General features: G+C 43.8%; 1 protein-coding gene across 1 annotated transcript in view; it reads left to right on the top strand.

Moving 5' to 3' along the window:
* The window catches only part of abca7 (ATP-binding cassette, sub-family A (ABC1), member 7), a 28,472-nt gene that overhangs the window by 7,974 nt on the left and 2,583 nt on the right, over positions 1–17,915 (top strand). Inside the window, exons 14-48 of the mRNA XM_069680369.1 lie at positions 155–331; positions 1,288–1,510; positions 1,638–1,859; positions 2,004–2,208; positions 2,306–2,419; positions 3,239–3,410; positions 3,802–3,933; positions 4,157–4,296; positions 4,436–4,573; positions 4,834–5,075; positions 5,293–5,350; positions 5,515–5,717; positions 6,915–7,044; positions 7,398–7,543; positions 7,640–7,764; positions 8,318–8,425; positions 8,791–8,977; positions 9,206–9,300; positions 9,538–9,570; positions 9,727–9,832; positions 9,921–9,995; positions 10,201–10,370; positions 10,587–10,764; positions 11,079–11,194; positions 12,225–12,369; positions 12,659–12,782; positions 13,542–13,671; positions 13,828–13,954; positions 14,209–14,271; positions 15,281–15,387; positions 15,552–15,693; positions 15,984–16,118; positions 16,980–17,083; positions 17,246–17,338; positions 17,637–17,886. Coding sequence (XP_069536470.1) covers positions 155–331; positions 1,288–1,510; positions 1,638–1,859; positions 2,004–2,208; positions 2,306–2,419; positions 3,239–3,410; positions 3,802–3,933; positions 4,157–4,296; positions 4,436–4,573; positions 4,834–5,075; positions 5,293–5,350; positions 5,515–5,717; positions 6,915–7,044; positions 7,398–7,543; positions 7,640–7,764; positions 8,318–8,425; positions 8,791–8,977; positions 9,206–9,300; positions 9,538–9,570; positions 9,727–9,832; positions 9,921–9,995; positions 10,201–10,370; positions 10,587–10,764; positions 11,079–11,194; positions 12,225–12,369; positions 12,659–12,782; positions 13,542–13,671; positions 13,828–13,954; positions 14,209–14,271; positions 15,281–15,387; positions 15,552–15,693; positions 15,984–16,118; positions 16,980–17,083; positions 17,246–17,338; positions 17,637–17,886 — 4,915 coding nt within the window. The remainder of the gene's footprint in view (positions 1–154; positions 332–1,287; positions 1,511–1,637; positions 1,860–2,003; positions 2,209–2,305; positions 2,420–3,238; positions 3,411–3,801; positions 3,934–4,156; positions 4,297–4,435; positions 4,574–4,833; positions 5,076–5,292; positions 5,351–5,514; positions 5,718–6,914; positions 7,045–7,397; positions 7,544–7,639; positions 7,765–8,317; positions 8,426–8,790; positions 8,978–9,205; positions 9,301–9,537; positions 9,571–9,726; positions 9,833–9,920; positions 9,996–10,200; positions 10,371–10,586; positions 10,765–11,078; positions 11,195–12,224; positions 12,370–12,658; positions 12,783–13,541; positions 13,672–13,827; positions 13,955–14,208; positions 14,272–15,280; positions 15,388–15,551; positions 15,694–15,983; positions 16,119–16,979; positions 17,084–17,245; positions 17,339–17,636; positions 17,887–17,915) is intronic.

Below are 17,915 nucleotides of genomic sequence, written 5' to 3'. Positions count from 1 at the left end.
AGCACTCATAGATTCATGAAATTCTATCAACTCAAAAATCAATAATATTAAGAAAGAAAAACTTTTCAACTTGCAACAATTTGATCATTTTTCTTAATGTTGATTCTCCATCATTTAAAAAAACAAAAACTTTTGTTTTGGTGTTTTTCTTTAGGTTTTGGGATCCTGGTCCAGCAGCTGACCCATTTAATGACATGCGCTACATTTGGGGCGGCTTCGTGTACGTTCAGGACCTGGTGGAGAGAGCTGTGAACCGCATCCTGACTGGAGCTCAACAAACAACCGGCATCTACATCCAGCAGATGCCCTACCCCTGCTATGTGGACGATGTGTGAGTTGTATGTTGTTGCAAAGCCGCTTGTTTGGGGTGCCTGCCCGTTCTGTGTCTTGCCAATCTCGGATCCCATCGGCTATAGCCTGAGACGATGTAGCCTCTGGGGACACCGGTGAACGTGCCGGGTGGTAAGCGATAACCGACTTCCTGCCAAGACTTCCTTTTCCGCGTGCTGCATTGTTACAGAAAGAGAACCCGTTTTCTTGTGATTTACTTGTTATTAACGAGTCTTACCTCTGCCGAAATTTCAACATCATGGTGCAGATTTGTAAGAAGTAAAAATTCAAGCTTTGTCAGGTCTGTCCTCGAGAGGAGAAGAAAACTTTTAAAACACTTGTTTGTTGAACGGCGGTCGGATCGATCTGATGCATTCGAGGAAGTCGGGAAATCTGAACGTTGAACAGCTTTCGTGACAAGTTAAATTTTAGCTCCAGAACAGATTGTTAGCTGTTAGCATGCAGATGTCTGTTTATAGAGATTAATAAGAAGCTAAATCGTCGTCAGATCTCGCTGATGGGAGCCGGGATTACGGCGGATTACGTTCCGCCTGCTTCTGCTCTCCTCACGGACTGTTTTTCCTGCATACGCTGCAGCCTGCTGAACCATGATTGGTCAATATTACTCGGACTATATACGTAGTTCAAATGGAAACCAGAACACCTGCCTTCCCGGAAATCCTGCCTACAGATTCTGCTATGTAGACTATGCTACTATGTAGAATCTGTAAATAGAGATGAGTGTGTTGCTCAAGGATACCTTAAAGATAGTTTACGTCAATCAAACCACCTAACCTCTTTGATGTGTAGGTCATTTGTTCTGTGTGTGGTTCTGGATCATAGCAGGAATCAAGGACCCCCATTAAAGGTTCACCAACACTTTTAGAGTTAGCAAACATGTCAGAATAAGTGTTGAATTGTGAGTTGACTTTGAATCTTGGTTACCTTTTCTGACAGTTTCCTTCGAGTGCTGAACCGCTCTCTGCCTCTCTTCATGACCCTGGCCTGGATCTACTCGGTGGCCATGATCATCAAAGGCGTGGTGTATGAGAAGGAGGCGAGGCTGAAGGAGACCATGAGGATCATGGGTCTGGGAACGGGGACACTGTGGCTCAGCTGGTTCATCAGCAGCATTGTTCCTTTCCTGGTGTCTGCAGGGCTCCTTATCGCTTTACTCAAGGCAAGATGACCACTCATTCTACACAAAATATGTTATGTAAAATCGGTGAAGTGTTTGGGTGTTTGATAGCTTATTAGTTATCTGTAAAGGTTCCTAAAGCATCTGCTTTTCTTTGTCTTATCTCCAGTGGGGCGACATCCTTCCCTACAGCGACCCGTCTGTTGTATTTTTCTTCCTGATGGCGTTTGCCACCGCCACCATCATGCAGTGTTTCCTCATCAGCACCTTCTTCTCTAAAGCCAACCTGGCTGCTGCTTGTGGAGGGCTGATATACTTTGGCCTCTACCTGCCGTACGTACTGTGTGTGGCCTGGAGAGACCGCCTGAACACCACATACAGAGTCCTCGCTGTGAGTAGAATAATTTTTCTCCCAATCTTTGAAATATACAGTCGTGAAGGAACAGTATTAGCATTGAATTGTACCATGTACCATTAAATCAAATGAATTTAAATGTCAATCGTTTACCAAAGATTTTTGTTCCTCTGTCCTCAGAGTTTCCTGTCCCCTGTTGCCTTTGGCTTCGGCTGTGAGTATTTCTCTCAGTATGAAGAGCAAGGTGTCGGCATTCAGTGGCAAAACCTCCACTCCAGCCCTGTGGAAGGAGACACATACAGCTTCACAACCTCTATAGTCATGCTTTATGTGGACGCCACCATCTACGCCCTCGCAGCCTGGTATATCGAAGCAGTGTTTCCAGGTATGACAATATTAAAAGTATTTCTCTGCTTTGTTTGTGCCTAGTTTTGAAATGTTGTCTAAAGTAAAAGTGTGCGTGTGTGTGTGTGTTAAACCAGGTGAATATGGGATACCCAGGCCCTGGTACTTCGTCTTCCAGCTCAACTACTGGGGCGGCATTCCCCTGGAGGCAGGCATGCCGATCCCTCCCGCACCAACAGAGCAGGATGAAGGTAACAAACTCTTGATGCAGCTATTTCTCTTTCTCTTCTGAGTTAAGCATTTTTACAGTGATAGCCACAGTTGGCTACTTTTACTTTGTATGTCTTATTACGAGTTTAAAAGACCACATGGGTAGCCTTGTATGTTTAGGCTTATTAAGTAGAAATCAAGTTAAAGTGTTAAACTAGAGGGTTTTAGAGAACAGGAGGGTGAAGCGGTAGGCGAGTTTGCACCACAGTTACTTCTGGATTTACTTGACCCAAACTGTTCAGAACGAAAGACGTCATCTCCATGGCTGGGCCTGTCTGCTTTTAAACTGCAGTGTACCAAGGACAGGCTGAACAACACGTTTTCAGATTGGCAGGTTTGAGACGTCACAAATCTAAGGAGCCAATCCTGTTAATGGACGGGGTGACGCTATGCGAATCATAATGTGTAGCAAAACTCACTACTACATTTTTGCAAACTCACTAACGTTAACGTTACTACTGCTAATTACTACATTTCAAGCTCGTTTTAACAAGTTGCCACTAAACGATGGCAGAGATGTGTTTTGTTTTCGCGACCGAGGGGGCGGTTGTAAATGTGCATAGTGGGCGGGGCCTATGCAGAGTCAGGTTTTTTACAAGGTAATTAAATGTATTTTGCAGAAAAAAACATATCAGACACAATTTATTATTTTATATGTTTTAAAACAAGAGCATTTTTATATGTTTTAAAACAAGAGTAAAGTAGATTTAGCACTTTGTAATTTACTATTAAGACTCCCCAACATTTACTATGATTTACCAGAATATATTTCATTGTATCAAATGCGTTTCTTCCATCAGATCACATTGAACCAGAACCCACTAACCTGACTCTGGGTGTGAGCATCCGAAACCTGGTGAAAATCTACAAGAAGGGCGCCAAACTGGCCGTCAATCACCTCAATCTGAAGTTCTACGAGGGCCAGATCACCTCGTTCCTCGGCCACAACGGAGCCGGAAAAACAACCACCATGTAAGGAGGTTTTATTTCTACAAGGATATGATACAGATTTTATTAATTTGGTTGAGTACAATTTCAGGAAGTGGAGCCGAAGAGCAAGAAATATGTCAGGCTTTGAGTAATATTAAACTTTAACTCAGAAGAAGCGAAAAGGGAGTACAACAATAAGAAGCCTTTGCCTTTAATTCAGTCTACAATACAGTGATTATGCCTGTTATATGTGTTAATATGCTGTCACTGTGTCGCACACACACACAAGTGAGATGACTTTGTGACTGAGTCAGCAGTAGCGTCACTCATGTGATCACAGGGGAGGTTTGTGTGATTAGGATCTAATTCAAAGTAAGAGAAGTTCTCAAACAGAGAATGGGATTATTCTAATGTCTAATCCGATGTTTGTCAGATCTGTCCTGACTGGCCTGTTCCCCCCCACCTCGGGCACTGTGTATATCAAGGGGATGGACATCCGCAATGACATGGACATCATCCGGAGGACGCTGGGAGTTTGTCCTCAACACAATGTCCTGTTTGACATGTAAGGCTTAATCAATTCAGCCTTAGCTGTGCTTTGTTGCCAAACACTAACATGACGCTGTCAGCTTGTACTGTAACTCGATCGATTAGGCAAATTCCACTTGCAGATTTTATACCACAAGCTTCTTTTGAGTCTTTGTATCAGGGATTGGTGAGATTCTGGTACACTGGGCCTTTCACCAGAAAAGGATTTGATTGCAAGATTTTGTGTCTCTCTCTCTCAGACTGACAGTGGAGGAGCACGTGTGGTTTTATGGCTGTATGAAGGGTCTGTCTGAAGAAGAGGTGAAAGCTGAGCTGGACACTCTGCTGGACGACGTCGGCTTGCTGCACAAACGCCACGAACAGACCAAAAACCTCTCTGGTAAACTTGCACATTAGTTTTTGTATAAAGTCACGACCTGAGCCTTTATTTCATCAATTTGTAAAACCAGTGTATATTTTGTGGAGGGATTTGTTAACTTTAATATAAAATAAACACCCTCTCTCTGTCTCTCTGTCAGGTGGCATGCAGAGGAAGCTCTCTGTGGCGATAGCGTTTGTTGGAGGCTCTAAGGTGGTTGTTCTGGATGAACCGACAGCCGGGGTTGATCCTTACTCTCGCCGAGGGATCTGGGATCTGCTGCTCAAATACCGCAAAGGTGCGTGACAAGGGGTGCTTTTGAGCTGTAGAGCTAACTGTTTTTTTCTGATGAAAGCTCATTTTACAGGGTCGCAAGCCCTTAAAGATATGAACCACTGGCTAAGATGAGAAGCTACTAAAACAAAAAGGCTTCGATTAGTTTCCTTGATATGCTAGCTGTTATCTAAGAACCTCACCTAAACCTGCTCACAGGAGTCCTTCAGAATATCCAGATGCTAAGTGAAAGAAATAAGCATCAGTACCGTCTTTCTCCATCAGACCGGACCATCATCCTGTCCACCCACTACATGGATGAGGCGGAGCTGCTGGGTGACCGCATCGCCATCATCTCCCAGGGGAAGCTGTGCTGCTGCGGCTCACCGCTCTTCCTGAAATCCCGCCTTGGGTCTGGCTACTACCTCACGGTGGTGAAGAGGGAGGGGCTGGACACCAGCACTCTCAGCAGCACCAGCATCTGCACCAGTACCAGCGTCAGCACCAACAAGCTGCCTCCTCTCAAGGTCTGTGTTTTTTCCTTTCTCTGGATTTGAATATTTCAGGAAAAGTCATGTTTGCATGGTTGCTTTTTCTCACCGACATGCACCAACCACATTTTAATTTTTGATGCCTCCACCTTGGTTAACAGTTCGCCACTTAGACATTTGCTTTATTTGTTCATAAATATCACACCGTCATGTTTTTACTCATATGTGTTAAAAGCTCATCTTTGTGTTTCAGGACAGTGAGTCGTCCATGAGTGAGGACACCGGGCTGGGAAGTGAAGAGAGCAGCTTATGTGAGTGTTTACTTGCTATAGCAGAAGCGTGTTGGTTTCTTAGTAAAGTGTAGTTTGGTTCTTTTGAAAAGTCTACAAACACCAGTTTATTGTTGATGATAAAAGAAGCAATGAGCCATAACATCTTCACATGAACTCTCTGCTTATTATTGTCTTCATGGCAGACCTTGCGGCGTTGCTCTCCCTGGCACAGCACCACATCCCCGGTGTGAGGCTGGTGGAGGAGTCGGGGCGCGAGGCGGTGATAAACCTGCCGCAGGCGGCAGCAAAGGACAGCAGCCTGGGAGTCTTTCTGTCCGAACTGGATCAGAGGCTGAACGAGCTGGGCATCAGCAGCTACGGCCTGTCGGACAGCACACTGGAGGAGGTGAGACATTGTTTTTGATGGATAAATCAATAAAACATTTGATCCACCTGACAGAAATATAACTTTTAAAGTATAGAATTCAGTCATAGGTACTTACAGCTGACTAATACAAGCATAAAATGGTCTCAAAGGCAGTAAAAACTGTAACAATCCTAAACCAAGGATACTCAAATGCAGAGGAAAAATCCAGAACACAAAAATCCAGTAGCAGGAAAACCTCTTTACTGAAAATGTTCTTAGGTTATACACAGAAAATCAGTCAGCGAGGGCAGAACAATCCAAAACGGGCAATCCACAAAAACCAAAATCCAAACAGGGTTCAAAAACCAGGCAAGCAAACACAAAGGTATCAAGGCTGGAAAACATGAACACACAAGGGTGACAATGACAATCTGGCTGAGGGTGAGTGGAAACACAGGGGTATATATACAGGCTGGACTAATTACCAATGGGATACAGGTGTAGGGAAAAAACTGGCGGGAAACTGAACAAAGGCAGGAAGTAACACTAGACATGATACACAAGCACCAGGATACAAAATAAAACAGGAAGTGAACACAGATCAAATTAAAACAAACAAACACACAGAACATTACAAAAAACAAATGATAAAAATATATAACCTAACCAAGATTAGACCAAAGGTTTTTTTTAAATGAATGAGTAGAGTAGCAAGGAAACATGGTTTACAAAGATATAGACTAAATGTTAATTTAGTTACACTGACCTTCATAGCAGGGCCTTCAGCCATCCCACCGGTGTGATCCACATGAGCTCAACAAGGTCACATCCGTAGGGTTAGATATTTGTGGAGCAGCCATGGTTTTAATTGGATTAATGCTAGCATCAGATTAGCTTTGATTGTGACCTTATGGAGCCCGATAAGTTTACTCAGCATCAAAATGTCACACATTCTCTGATCCTCAGACCTCTGTGCAAAACCACTAGTTTGCTTCTTTACTGCCACCTGCTGTCTACAGCTTCAGCTGTCAGGGAATGAAAACTATTTCCACGGCAGGTCTTCAATGAAAAAAATCTCACCTGGCAGGAGGAATAGTAGCAGTTTGGACATGGTCGATGATGCTCATTAGAAATTTAGAGCTCTTGATCTAAAAACTAAGAATATCATGTTCCCATTAAGACCTACAGGGAGTTCTTTTGACATCTTTTCATCATGACCAATCTGTTCATTTCCAGATCTTTCTGCGAGTTGCAGAAGAAACCGGCGTGGATGCTGAACCAGAGCAGCAGGCAGAGTCTCCCAACAGGCAGCAGCCGTCAGCTCGGCCGAGGGCAGAGAGACAAAATGCTGAAGAACCAGAGACAGGTATGCACGCTCACACTCACAGACGCATAGTGTCCGTACCTCGCAGTGTTTCCATGTACAGTCAGTCTGCTGTTTCGTCTCCCACATGTGTCTGTTTGTTTCCATAATGCTGCCAGGAAGGAAAAGGCTTCGTAAGCAAGGTACCTTCAGATAAACGTCTAAAGAAAGAGCACTAGATACACAGAATTTATCCTCTTCCCTGTCACACAACAATACAATGCATTAGTCATTCGTCATACCGTGTTTGTACTTGTTTTCTGTGGCTCTGATCTGACAAGAGTATCTATCCATGGATTTATCAGCCCCCATATATGTGAGTGGCAGCTCTCACCCTGTGTTTGTCCTGCCTGCAGAAGCTCAGGAGACGGACCTGCTGAGTGGGGATGGCCGGGGTGGGAGCCCGTTGACCGGCTGGTGGCTGACCTGGCAGCAGCTGAAGGCTCTCTTCATCAAACGCTCGCTTTATGCTCGACGGAGCCGCAGGGGCTTCTTCGCTCAGGTGATGACAAACATCGAGAGCAGCTGTTAGAGAGCTGCATCCACCATCCATTGTCGTTAAGTTCCCATAATGAACCCAATTTGTTATTTGCTTCAGATTGTCCTGCCTGCTGTGTTCGTGCTGATCGCTCTCCTCTTCAGTCTCATCGTTCCTCCGTTTGGGAAGTATCCTGCCCTGCAGCTGCAGCCTTGGATGTACGGTGAACAGTACACCTTCTTCAGGTACGCCTGCAGCCTAAGATTCATATTTACAATATTTTCCAAAGGCAGCGCAAAGAAGAGTTAATCTCCTGCTGTAAGTTTGTTTGGTCAACTCCATCACTCTGTCACAGGAAGGAGAAGAATACAATAAAGCCCCCCTCCAGTTAAAATCAAGTGTCTAACCTTGTAAACATCTCCATGTGGTGTTCTTCATGTGCTACAAGACGTATCAGGGACAACATCAGCAGTCATGTCCATGGCTGGGCCTGTCTGCTTTTAAACTGCAGTGTACCAAGGACAGGCTGAACAAATTGTTTTCTCGATGGAGGGGGGCAGTTGGAAATTTGCATAATGGGCGGGGCCTATGCAGATTCAGGAATTTGTAATAAGGGAGATGGAGGAGATGCCTTGGGAGGATTTTTACAAAATAATTCAACATCTTTTGGAGAAAAAACGCATCAGACACAATTTATTATTTCAAGCAGAGCATTCCTTTGTCTTAAAACATGACTGGAGCTGCTCTTTAATGACAATATCTTTTATTTTGACGAACTTCCTCACCTCTTGTTTACAGCAATGACGCACCTGGGAATCCAGCCATGGAGAATCTTCTGGAAGCCTTGCTGGACCAGCCAGGTTTTGGCACCAAGTGCATGGAGAGAGAGGAAGAAGAAAATAGCACGTAAGACAGTTCATATACATGTAACCACATATACAATATTTTTTAATTCAGCAGCATCAGAAGGAGCTAAAAGGAACAGAAACATAGTCAGTGGGTCACGTGACTCTGAGAACTTACATTTAAAGAAAAAGACTGAAAAACGCATAATTAATGGCAAAAAAATCTTATCAATTTATTGTGTTTCATGATTAAAAACATGTATTCAGTAACATTAAAAAACATTTATTATAGTTAGTCATTACAGAGGGATCTGCATAAGTCTGAGCCTTCAATGTTTTGAATCGTTTAATGCACTTTATTTCTTAACAGACGTTCAGGCTGCAACTCAGTGCATAAGCCATGTTCACTCCCTGTTTTCCCTGCAGGAGGCCTCAGTGTGCGAACGAGCGGGCTGGCCCATTCATGCGGCCTCAGGTCTTATTCTCCACCTGGGAGAAGTACAACAGAGGCAACTGGAGCAGAGGGTCGCCTGGGTGTCAGTGTAGCACAGAGGACGTCCGGCGGATGCTCCCCGACTGCCCGCTGGGTGCCGGTGGTCTGCCGCCTCCACAGGTCAGTCAGTGACGTTTTCACAGAGTGCAGTGTGAAATGATCTCGATTCTGTGCACTTCCACATGCTTAAATGGAATTAACTTGATCTCTTTTCACTAAGTTAATTTAGAGTTAATATAAAGCTCGAATTTTTTGTGAACCTTGTAAGATTTTCAGTGTTTGATGTGCATTGTTATTTACTGTATCTTGTGTCTATATCTTGGTCTTAAAACGTTTTATACCTTTCAGATTAAGAGGCTGACTGGAGACGTCCTCCAAAATCTGACAAGTTATAACATAAGTGATTACCTGGTGAAAACCTACCCTCAAATCCTCAAGAAAAGGTATGTCTTTAAACATAAATAACATGCATTACTGTTTGGTATTTAACTTTATTTTGTCATTTTTGATCTCGGTTTAAGGTTTGTGGCTTTGATGTAGATCACTGTGGTCTTAAATTCATAACTAGTGTTTTTCTCTCTGAGGTGTTTGGAAACTGAGCTTTAAAAGAAAGGAATAGTATTCAGACTACACTGATATTAATGTGGGCAAACTCTCTCTTTACTCTGTGTCATTAACAGCCTAAAAACCAAGAAGTGGGTGAATGAGTTCAGGTAAGCTGCTTTTATAAAACACCATTTTGGACGCAACATTTCTGATCACTTTAGTAGCTATAGTATCTGCAGTTTGAGGGTTTGATCTTCGCTCTTCTGAAGGACAAGAAACAAACTTCTGCACATTAAAGATTTAGTTTAATCTCTGTGTTGCAGATACGGAGGCTTCTCCCTTGGAGGCAGCGCCACCCAGACTTTATCTCAGGTGGACCACGTCCAAGACTCTGTCATGGCAATCAAGACTCGTTACAGAGTCACTCAGGTATAAATGAAGTTTCCGGCACATTTTACTGAATCTGATGTTTTTTCTTGACTGTTCTTATCGTGTCTTGATGTTTGCTTCATCACAGAACAGTTCACTGGATCATCTGCTGGACAGACTGCCCGGTTTTCTACAAGGACTGAACAGTCAAGACAATGTGAAGGTAAATGTGTCTCAGTTTGTCTGTCTCATACATCTCTTTGTCTTTGAAGTGGAATATGATACACTATAGCTGCTAAGACTATATTACAAATGTTTCTGGCTCTGCTTTTGTTGCGGATATATGTACTTTCTTTTTCTGTCAACAAAAAAGTGGCTACAGTCAAGTTTTATAGTGAAAAATATGTTCCCCTCTTTGCTGTGCTCAGGTGTGGTACAATAACAAAGGATGGCATGCCATGGTGTCGTTTGTCAACGTGATAAACAACGGCCTGCTGAGAGCGAGTTTACCGCCGGGCCCAGAGAGGAGAAAACACGGCATCACTGCCTACAACCACCCGCTCAACCTCACCAAGGAACAACTCACAGAAATGGCCATGTTAGTTCACTGCTGTGCAGTTTTTACATACAGATGTTGGTAGATTTGTTTTTTTCTGCTTGTTATTTTGCCTAAAGGGGGAATTCTAGCTTAATCAGGACACTTTAAATCTGATGGATTACTTCATGAAGTACGTTTCATTGAAGTAAAGTAGGCTCTGTTTTTGTGCGTGTTGTTTTGCCTCTTACCTGAATGGTTTCTCTCTGCGTCTTTCAGGATGACCACATCAGTGGATGTTCTGGTTTCCATCTGCGTGATCTTTGCCATGTCGTTTGTGCCGGCCAGCTTCGTCCTCTTTCTGATCGAGGAGCGAGTCAGCAAAGCCAAACACCTTCAGTTTGTCAGCGGGGTCAAACCCATCCTCTACTGGCTGGCCAACTTCACCTGGGACATGGTCAGTACCTTATCAGACACATGTCTTACAAGAACTGGAGACCAAAAGTGTTTATGAATAATCTGCATATAGATGATAGTCATTGGAAATTTAATGTCTATGTCTGCTTATGATTTCATTGTTTTACTTACCTGCCCAGGGACTACGGGCCGAAAATAGTAATTTGCTAAAACCCAGTACACTACATCTTTCCTTGTTTTGTATAAGGTTAATGTTTTTCGTGCACTGTCCCTGCTTAAATAAAGAAACATAACATTTCCAAGGCACTGAAAGACTTCCTCTTTTTATAACTTTTTGTATTATCATCTCGCCAGTTGAACTACACCGTCCCGGCCACCATGGTGGTGCTGATCTTCATCTGTTTCCAGCAGAAGTCATACGTGTCAGAGACCAACTTGCCCGCCCTCATCCTGCTCCTCCTGCTCTACGGGTACGTTCAGGCCATAGACTGTTTAAAAAGATGGACGACATGACGGCTCCCTAAAAGTGAAGCCAAAACATCTTTATAGCCCCCTGCTGGCTGGCTGTAGTATATGTCATAAAGGCCGCCTCATCCATGTTAACAGATGGGACATGAGTCAAACTATAAAATCAAATTACACGCCAGATTAATGTTTCTCAAACATGGTTTCTGTCATTATAGTTAGTTCTTATCATGCTGATTTATGTCCAAGTGTAGTTTTTCTGACAAGTTTATTTGTAATTAGTTATTTGATGCTGTAAAATGATGATTGACAGCTCTGTTGACCAATACGGCTCCTGCAGCCGATCTGTTCCGGATCAGCAGAGTAGAGGAGGAACGGTGAGAGGAGACGTAACTAAAACAATCACTACAGTCATAGAAGTTTCCATATCTGTGAACGTCTGCTTCAGACCAACACAAGAAGCTGTTCTGCTGTTAAATACGTGTGCGGGTTCCTTGCTGGTTTTTCGGTAGGTTAAGTGTGTGTTTGGGTTAGCGGAAGTATCTACGGCGGCCTCACCCGCCAAATTCTACTGCGCAGTCTCTTGCTCCAAATGACATCTCCATCAAAGATGGCAGCGCCTACAACGGGGGCTATTTTGGCATCACTTACAATGGGAGCAGATGGAGATGTGTCGTCCATCTATATATACAGTTATTGGCACACTCCACTGACATCTTTTGATTCTGTTACACTTCTAAAAAACTGCATCATCAATATTTTGTCATTCACTCACTGGAGATAATTCGTACCAGCAAGTTGCACTTCATTGGGAGGAATGTCATAATATGGAAACATCATGTGTTCAAGAGAAATCATGAACCTTTTTCTCCCTACATAAAATCAAAGGCAAAATAGATTCATCTCATTAGACACAGATTAATTATTTCCCAAAGACGAGGAAAAATACACTTTTTTTGTGTCTGTAGGATTATTGGTCTGTAACAAATGTAACGTATGTCTTCGCTGATTAAATAACTGAGTCATTCTTTGTAGGTGGTCCATCACCCCTCTGATGTACCCAGCATCCTTTGTGTTCACCGTCCCCAGCACAGCCTACGTGGTTCTGACCTCCATCAACCTCTTCATCGGAATCAACGGCAGCATCGCCACCTTCGTCCTGGAGCTGTTTGTTGACGAGGTAGAAAAAGTCCTGATTTGTTGGCTAAACAATAATGAGAAGAAATGAAATGACTTAAGACCTTTCACTGCAGCTATACAATTATACATAACAGTATCGCCACTTTCATCCTTAAGAGCTTTAACTGGATTACGTTGAGCTCTTAACATGAAAGGTTTCGTGTTAGTAGGTTTAATGTATTATGGACGTGAGGTAGGTGAGCTGGATATTGAGTGTTTCTTTGTAATGCAATACGAAACTAATTTATCAGACGGTTCTTTAACGAGTGCACATGATTTTTTCCTCCCAGCATCTGAACGAGGTGAACAGGATCCTGAAGAAGGTGTTTCTCATCTTCCCTCACTTCTGCCTGGGACGAGGACTCATCGACATGGCGAAGAACCAGGCCATGGCAGACGCCTTCCAGAGACTGGGTACCTACATATTCTCTAAGTAGAAATCTGCTGTGCAACGTATTTCAAAGCTGCTCATTGTTGTGGTTTTGATTAATTGATTGGTTTTATTATTATTGTGTCATGCATAAACAATCTGCCCAGAACAAAAAAAGGCTTACAAGACACCATAAGTTACAAAAGACACGACCAGAAACGAAGAAGGAGACGATAAGAGAAATAATATTAAATAAATAGTTTAAACATTTTAAATAAAGTAAATTGTGTTGTTAGACCCTTTTGTGTACAAGAAAGACTTACAGTCATCCGTTATCTATACCACTATACCATCTATACCTGTTCAGGGTCGTGGAGGGGGCCCAGTTATCATTGGGCAGAAGGCGGTACACTACAGGGTACACACTGGACTGGTCGGCAGTCAATCACATAGAGACGTTTCGCACTCACACCCTCACCTATGGGCAATTTAGAGTTACCAGTCAACCTAACAAGCATGTCCTTGGACTGTGGGATGAAGCCGGAGACCCCGGAGAGAACCCACGCATGCACGGGGAGAACATACAAACTCCGCACAGAAAGGCCAACTTTGTTCAAACCGGGGTTTGAACCAGTGACCTTCTAGCTGTGAGGCAACAGCGCTAACCACTGTGCAGCCCTCTAATGGAGCATTTTTGCATCCATACTTAAGCACATGAACTTCAAGTTAGACTGCAGCTAAAACGAAAGACAAACAAGTATGCTGTAAGTATGTAAAGAACGTCCTTGCTTTTTCTTCTCCAGGCACAAAGCAGACTCTGGACCCTCTTCAGTGGGACTTTGTAGGGAAGAACCTGTTTGCGATGGCGGCTGAAGGTGTTATCTTCTTCATCTTTACCATACTGCTGCAGTACAAGTTCTTCATTCGCTTCAGGTATGTTAAAAATAACTCTCTCAGTGGATAAAAGATCCCGCCCATCACTTCTCGGCCATACATCAGGTGATGATTATTCCATGGATGGTCGTGATGAAGGTGTTTCAGCTTCACAAAACTTAATTAAACCAGGGGACCTTGTGTCTCTCCTTTCAGGCCGTGGTGGGTGGAGCCAGAGATGCCTCCTCTTGGTCCGGAGGATGAGGACGTCGCCAGGGAGAGGGAGAGGGTCAAAAGTGGCAAAGCCCGATCAGACATCCTCACCATGGTCGACCTGAGCAAGGTACAGCCAGCAAACAGGCCTGAAAAGTAGAATTCATAGTGTTTTTTTTACTTTATTAACACTCTTGTGGCTGAGTGGCAGCCAAACTCTGCAGAAGTAATCCATACAACACATTCAAACAACTTGTTAGAGTCCCATATAAAAGAGCTAAATGTTTGTCACAGCATCTTCTTGCCTAAACTTTCGATTGATTTTCTGAGTAAACTTGTGAAAACCCATTTGATAGTTAAGCAAAGGTCTTCTTTGTGTTGCAGGTTTATAAAGCAGGCAGGAAGCCGGCAGTGAACCGTCTCTGCCTCGGGATTCCCCGTGGCGAGGTGAGAAATACACACGCCAAAAGCATCATAGTGCAATAAAAACACTCCCACACATCGTCTGGTTTTTGTTCTAATCAGCACTGTGTTTGTCAGCCACAGTTTCATTGATGAATCACTGAGGCAACTCCGGTAATATGTCAAGGATTTTGTTATCGTCCCTTCTGCTGAAATGACTACTACTTCTAATCGTGTTAGTATTGCTGCTCTTGCTGCTACTTTGACTGTAACCATGAATAACTCGTCCACAACTGTAACTGCTGTTTACAGATAATACTCCAACTTCTAACACGGCTGCTTTTTCAGCTACAGCAACCATAGCTGCTACTAAGACAGTGGTTTCTGCTGTTGCTACTGAACAGTGAAACATCTGTTATATTTAGAGTTAAAGGAGCACTTGGCCCCTGGAAAAAGCCACTGTCAGTCAAAGCTGGTGTTCTCTGTAATCAATAGAAGCAATTATATTTGAAATTGGTGCCATAGCTGTGGAGAAAGTTATACAAACAGCTCGGGGTTTCGCCCATTCTACATTCCTACAACCCCCAGCGTGCATTGCGCCCCTCCCTCTGAAAGGAACGGCCCAGCGAGAGACGCTGGAGTGAAATACTACCGTTTTCGCTGCAGGCAGCGGCTCAGAGCGGCACAGAATCCGAAATACGACATGACATGACGTCGGAGGTGGGCGTCCCAGATTGAGGGAGTGTAGTTTAGCGAGCTCCCTGACCTCCGCCAGATAACACGTTTTATGTAGTCTGGTGGACGTTTTCCAGGGCCCATTGGAGAAGCCGATAGCGTCCTTCAAAGGCACAGAGCAACATTGCATTTTTTTCCTACCATAATTGCATTAACTCCCCTTAATAACATGATAGGACTGAGGTTGAAAATCGGCGAACTGGCCCTTTAACACTGAATCTTGTCACATAGTCTCACAGGAACGGTTCCAGCTGATGACTACATCTGCTGCGTGTGTAGATATTTTAATAACTTGATGATTTTCTGTTACTTTCATTAGTGTTTTGGCCTGCTGGGAGTGAACGGAGCTGGGAAGACCTCCACCTTCCGCATGCTGACCGGAGACACACCCGTCACCAACGGAGAGGCTTTCCTTTATTACTTCAGGTGCAAACCTTCTCCACCACCCAGTTCTGTAACTTCTACAAAAGCCTGGTTCTTCTCAGTGACCAGAGTTTAACAGAGACTAACAGCTGTGGCAGTAGTTCTTCAAACAGCAGCAGTATTAGTATTGGTAGAACTGTGAAACTGCGTGTTTCTGTGCCTCTCAGTATTCTGACAGAGATGGAGCGAGTCCACCAGCTGATGGGCTACTGCCCACAGTTTGACGCCATCAGTGACCTGTTGACGGGTCGGGAACATCTGGAGCTGTTCGCTCGCCTGCGGGGGGTGCGAGAGGACTCTGTCGCCAAGGTGAAGTACTATTTTATATTAAAGGCCTTTGCAAATGGAGTCCGTATTTTTCATGTGCGTTTTTTTTTTATCCGTCAGCTGATAAAAATGGTTACGCACAAAAACCTTGCACACTGAGTCTGATGTGTTTTATTATTCTGTGGTTTTATTTTCTATTCTTTTCAGTGTGTAAACGTGACACAACGTGAGGTCATATTTATTTTTTAACGTGCGACAATTTCGTAAAAGGTTATAAAATCCATGCACTGTGCAGAAATATATAGAAATGCACCTTCTCTGCTGTCCTGTAGGTGGCGCAGTGGGGCGTGAAGAAGCTGGGACTGACTCAGTACGCGGAGCGGGAGGCTGGAGGCTACAGCGGAGGCAACAAGAGGAAACTATCCACTGCCATCTCCCTCATCGGGGCTCCGCCTGTCATATTCCTGGTGAGAATAAAAACTGATTCACCAAACAGCTGGAGAGAAGCTGCTCACATCTGTTCAGGAACAATAACTGTCAACTACTACAACATTTTCCTCCTTTGTGGAATATAATAATCAGTATTTAAAACCCCTGATATTACCTGTTAGTTGGATGAGCTTCACTTTTTATTTATATTTGATTAGAAAGCATTGAAAGCATTAAAACACATTAATTATTTTATTTAAAGATATAATCTTGAAGATTTTCATGTAAATAAATGTCTGTTAAGTCCCTATCTATCGCTGAATGAGGTAACACAATGGTGATTGAGCCTATGGCCCACTGATGAAAGCCTTTGCATTTGCAGTATTACAGACTGGGTGTCTGTGGCGACTATCACGGAACAAACCACAAGCGGCGCCCAGTTAGTGACGCATTTTCCATCACCCAGCAGTGGTTGGTCTGCCAGAGAGGGTAGGCGGAGCTAAGCGGGTGCTTTTCCGCTCTCTGCAAGTGTTGCGAGTAAACAGTAATCTACTATGGCTGAACAAACAAAGAAAAGATCGATGACTACAGATACAACTTCAAAAATAAGTGAAAATCCAAAGAAAGAGAAACAAATTTGACGCTCAGATGAAGGCAAACAGTCTAAAAAGGAAAGCGGCCGTCAGCGAGGAAAATCAAGAGTTACAACCGGAGCCAACCGTGGACGTCTGGTCATGTACGAAGTGTGCTCCCGCAATCCCGGTGCCTCCAAAGAGAACTAAACTGAAATCTTCGAGATTATATCTTTAAAGAGTGTTTATTGCTCTTGCTAAAGCAAAAAAGGATTTAAGCTTACGTCTTATATTCCTTGATGATGTGATTCCTTTAACTCTTGTCAGGATGAGCCCACCACAGGCATGGACCCAAAAGCCAAAAGGTTTCTGTGGAACTGCATCCTGAGCGTAACAAAAGAGGGAAGAGCTGTCATTCTCACCTCCCACAGGTAGGTGGAGACGTTTTATATACTCTTTTAAAGTGAGTTAATGGCTGTAATAGTGACGACACTAAAGCAGGATGACCCACAGCTTCCAAACAGCTGAGAGTTTAGTCATAGTTTATATACTGTGTATGTGTTAATGGTTTGATCTTGTGTCTGTATGATCAGTATGGAGGAATGTGAGGCTCTCTGCACCAGAATGGCCATCATGGTCAACGGCAGATTCCAGTGTCTTGGATCCGTACAACACCTGAAGAACAGGTAAGCAGGCTCTACTATTCTGTATTAACTTCAACAGTACAAGATCAACAATGTGGCAGTCATTAAATGAATGTTGGAGGTTTGTCACACTGCCTACCTTCACCCCTCCTCAGTTGTATTTGTTACTAAATAAACACTGGGATTTTTAGATGCATTCATTAATTCAAGATGTTTGATCGACCTTCTGTGTGCTGGTATTTGTGAGGAGTTGATGACTGAGACTCTCGATGAGGTTTTCCAGTGAGTCCAGTAAATATACGATATTGAAGATTGTTTCTTTGTGTCCTTCGTCTTCCAGGTTCGGTGACGGCTACACCATCATCCTGCGTCTGCTGGACAGTAAATCCGACCCGGACTCGTGCCCTGTCGACGCCTATATGAAGAGAGCTTTTCCCAGCGCTGAGCTGAAGGAGCGGCACCAGAACGTGCTGCAGTACCAGCTGCCCTCACACGCCTGCTGCCTAGCTCGAATCTTTGATGTGCTGGCCAACAACCATGAGGAGCTGGGCATCGCCGACTTCTCTGTCTCACAGACCACGTTGGACCAGGTGAGGACAATGACGCATCCAAACCTGTC

Source organism: Semicossyphus pulcher, unplaced genomic scaffold (assembly GCF_022749685.1).
Source record: "Semicossyphus pulcher isolate SPU_LCO1_2020_fin unplaced genomic scaffold, fSemPul1.0.p SCAF_4, whole genome shotgun sequence".
Taxonomy (NCBI): domain Eukaryota; kingdom Metazoa; phylum Chordata; class Actinopteri; order Labriformes; family Labridae; genus Semicossyphus; species Semicossyphus pulcher.
Note: the sequence above shows the minus strand (reverse complement) of the source record. Positions and strands in the feature narration are given on the sequence as shown.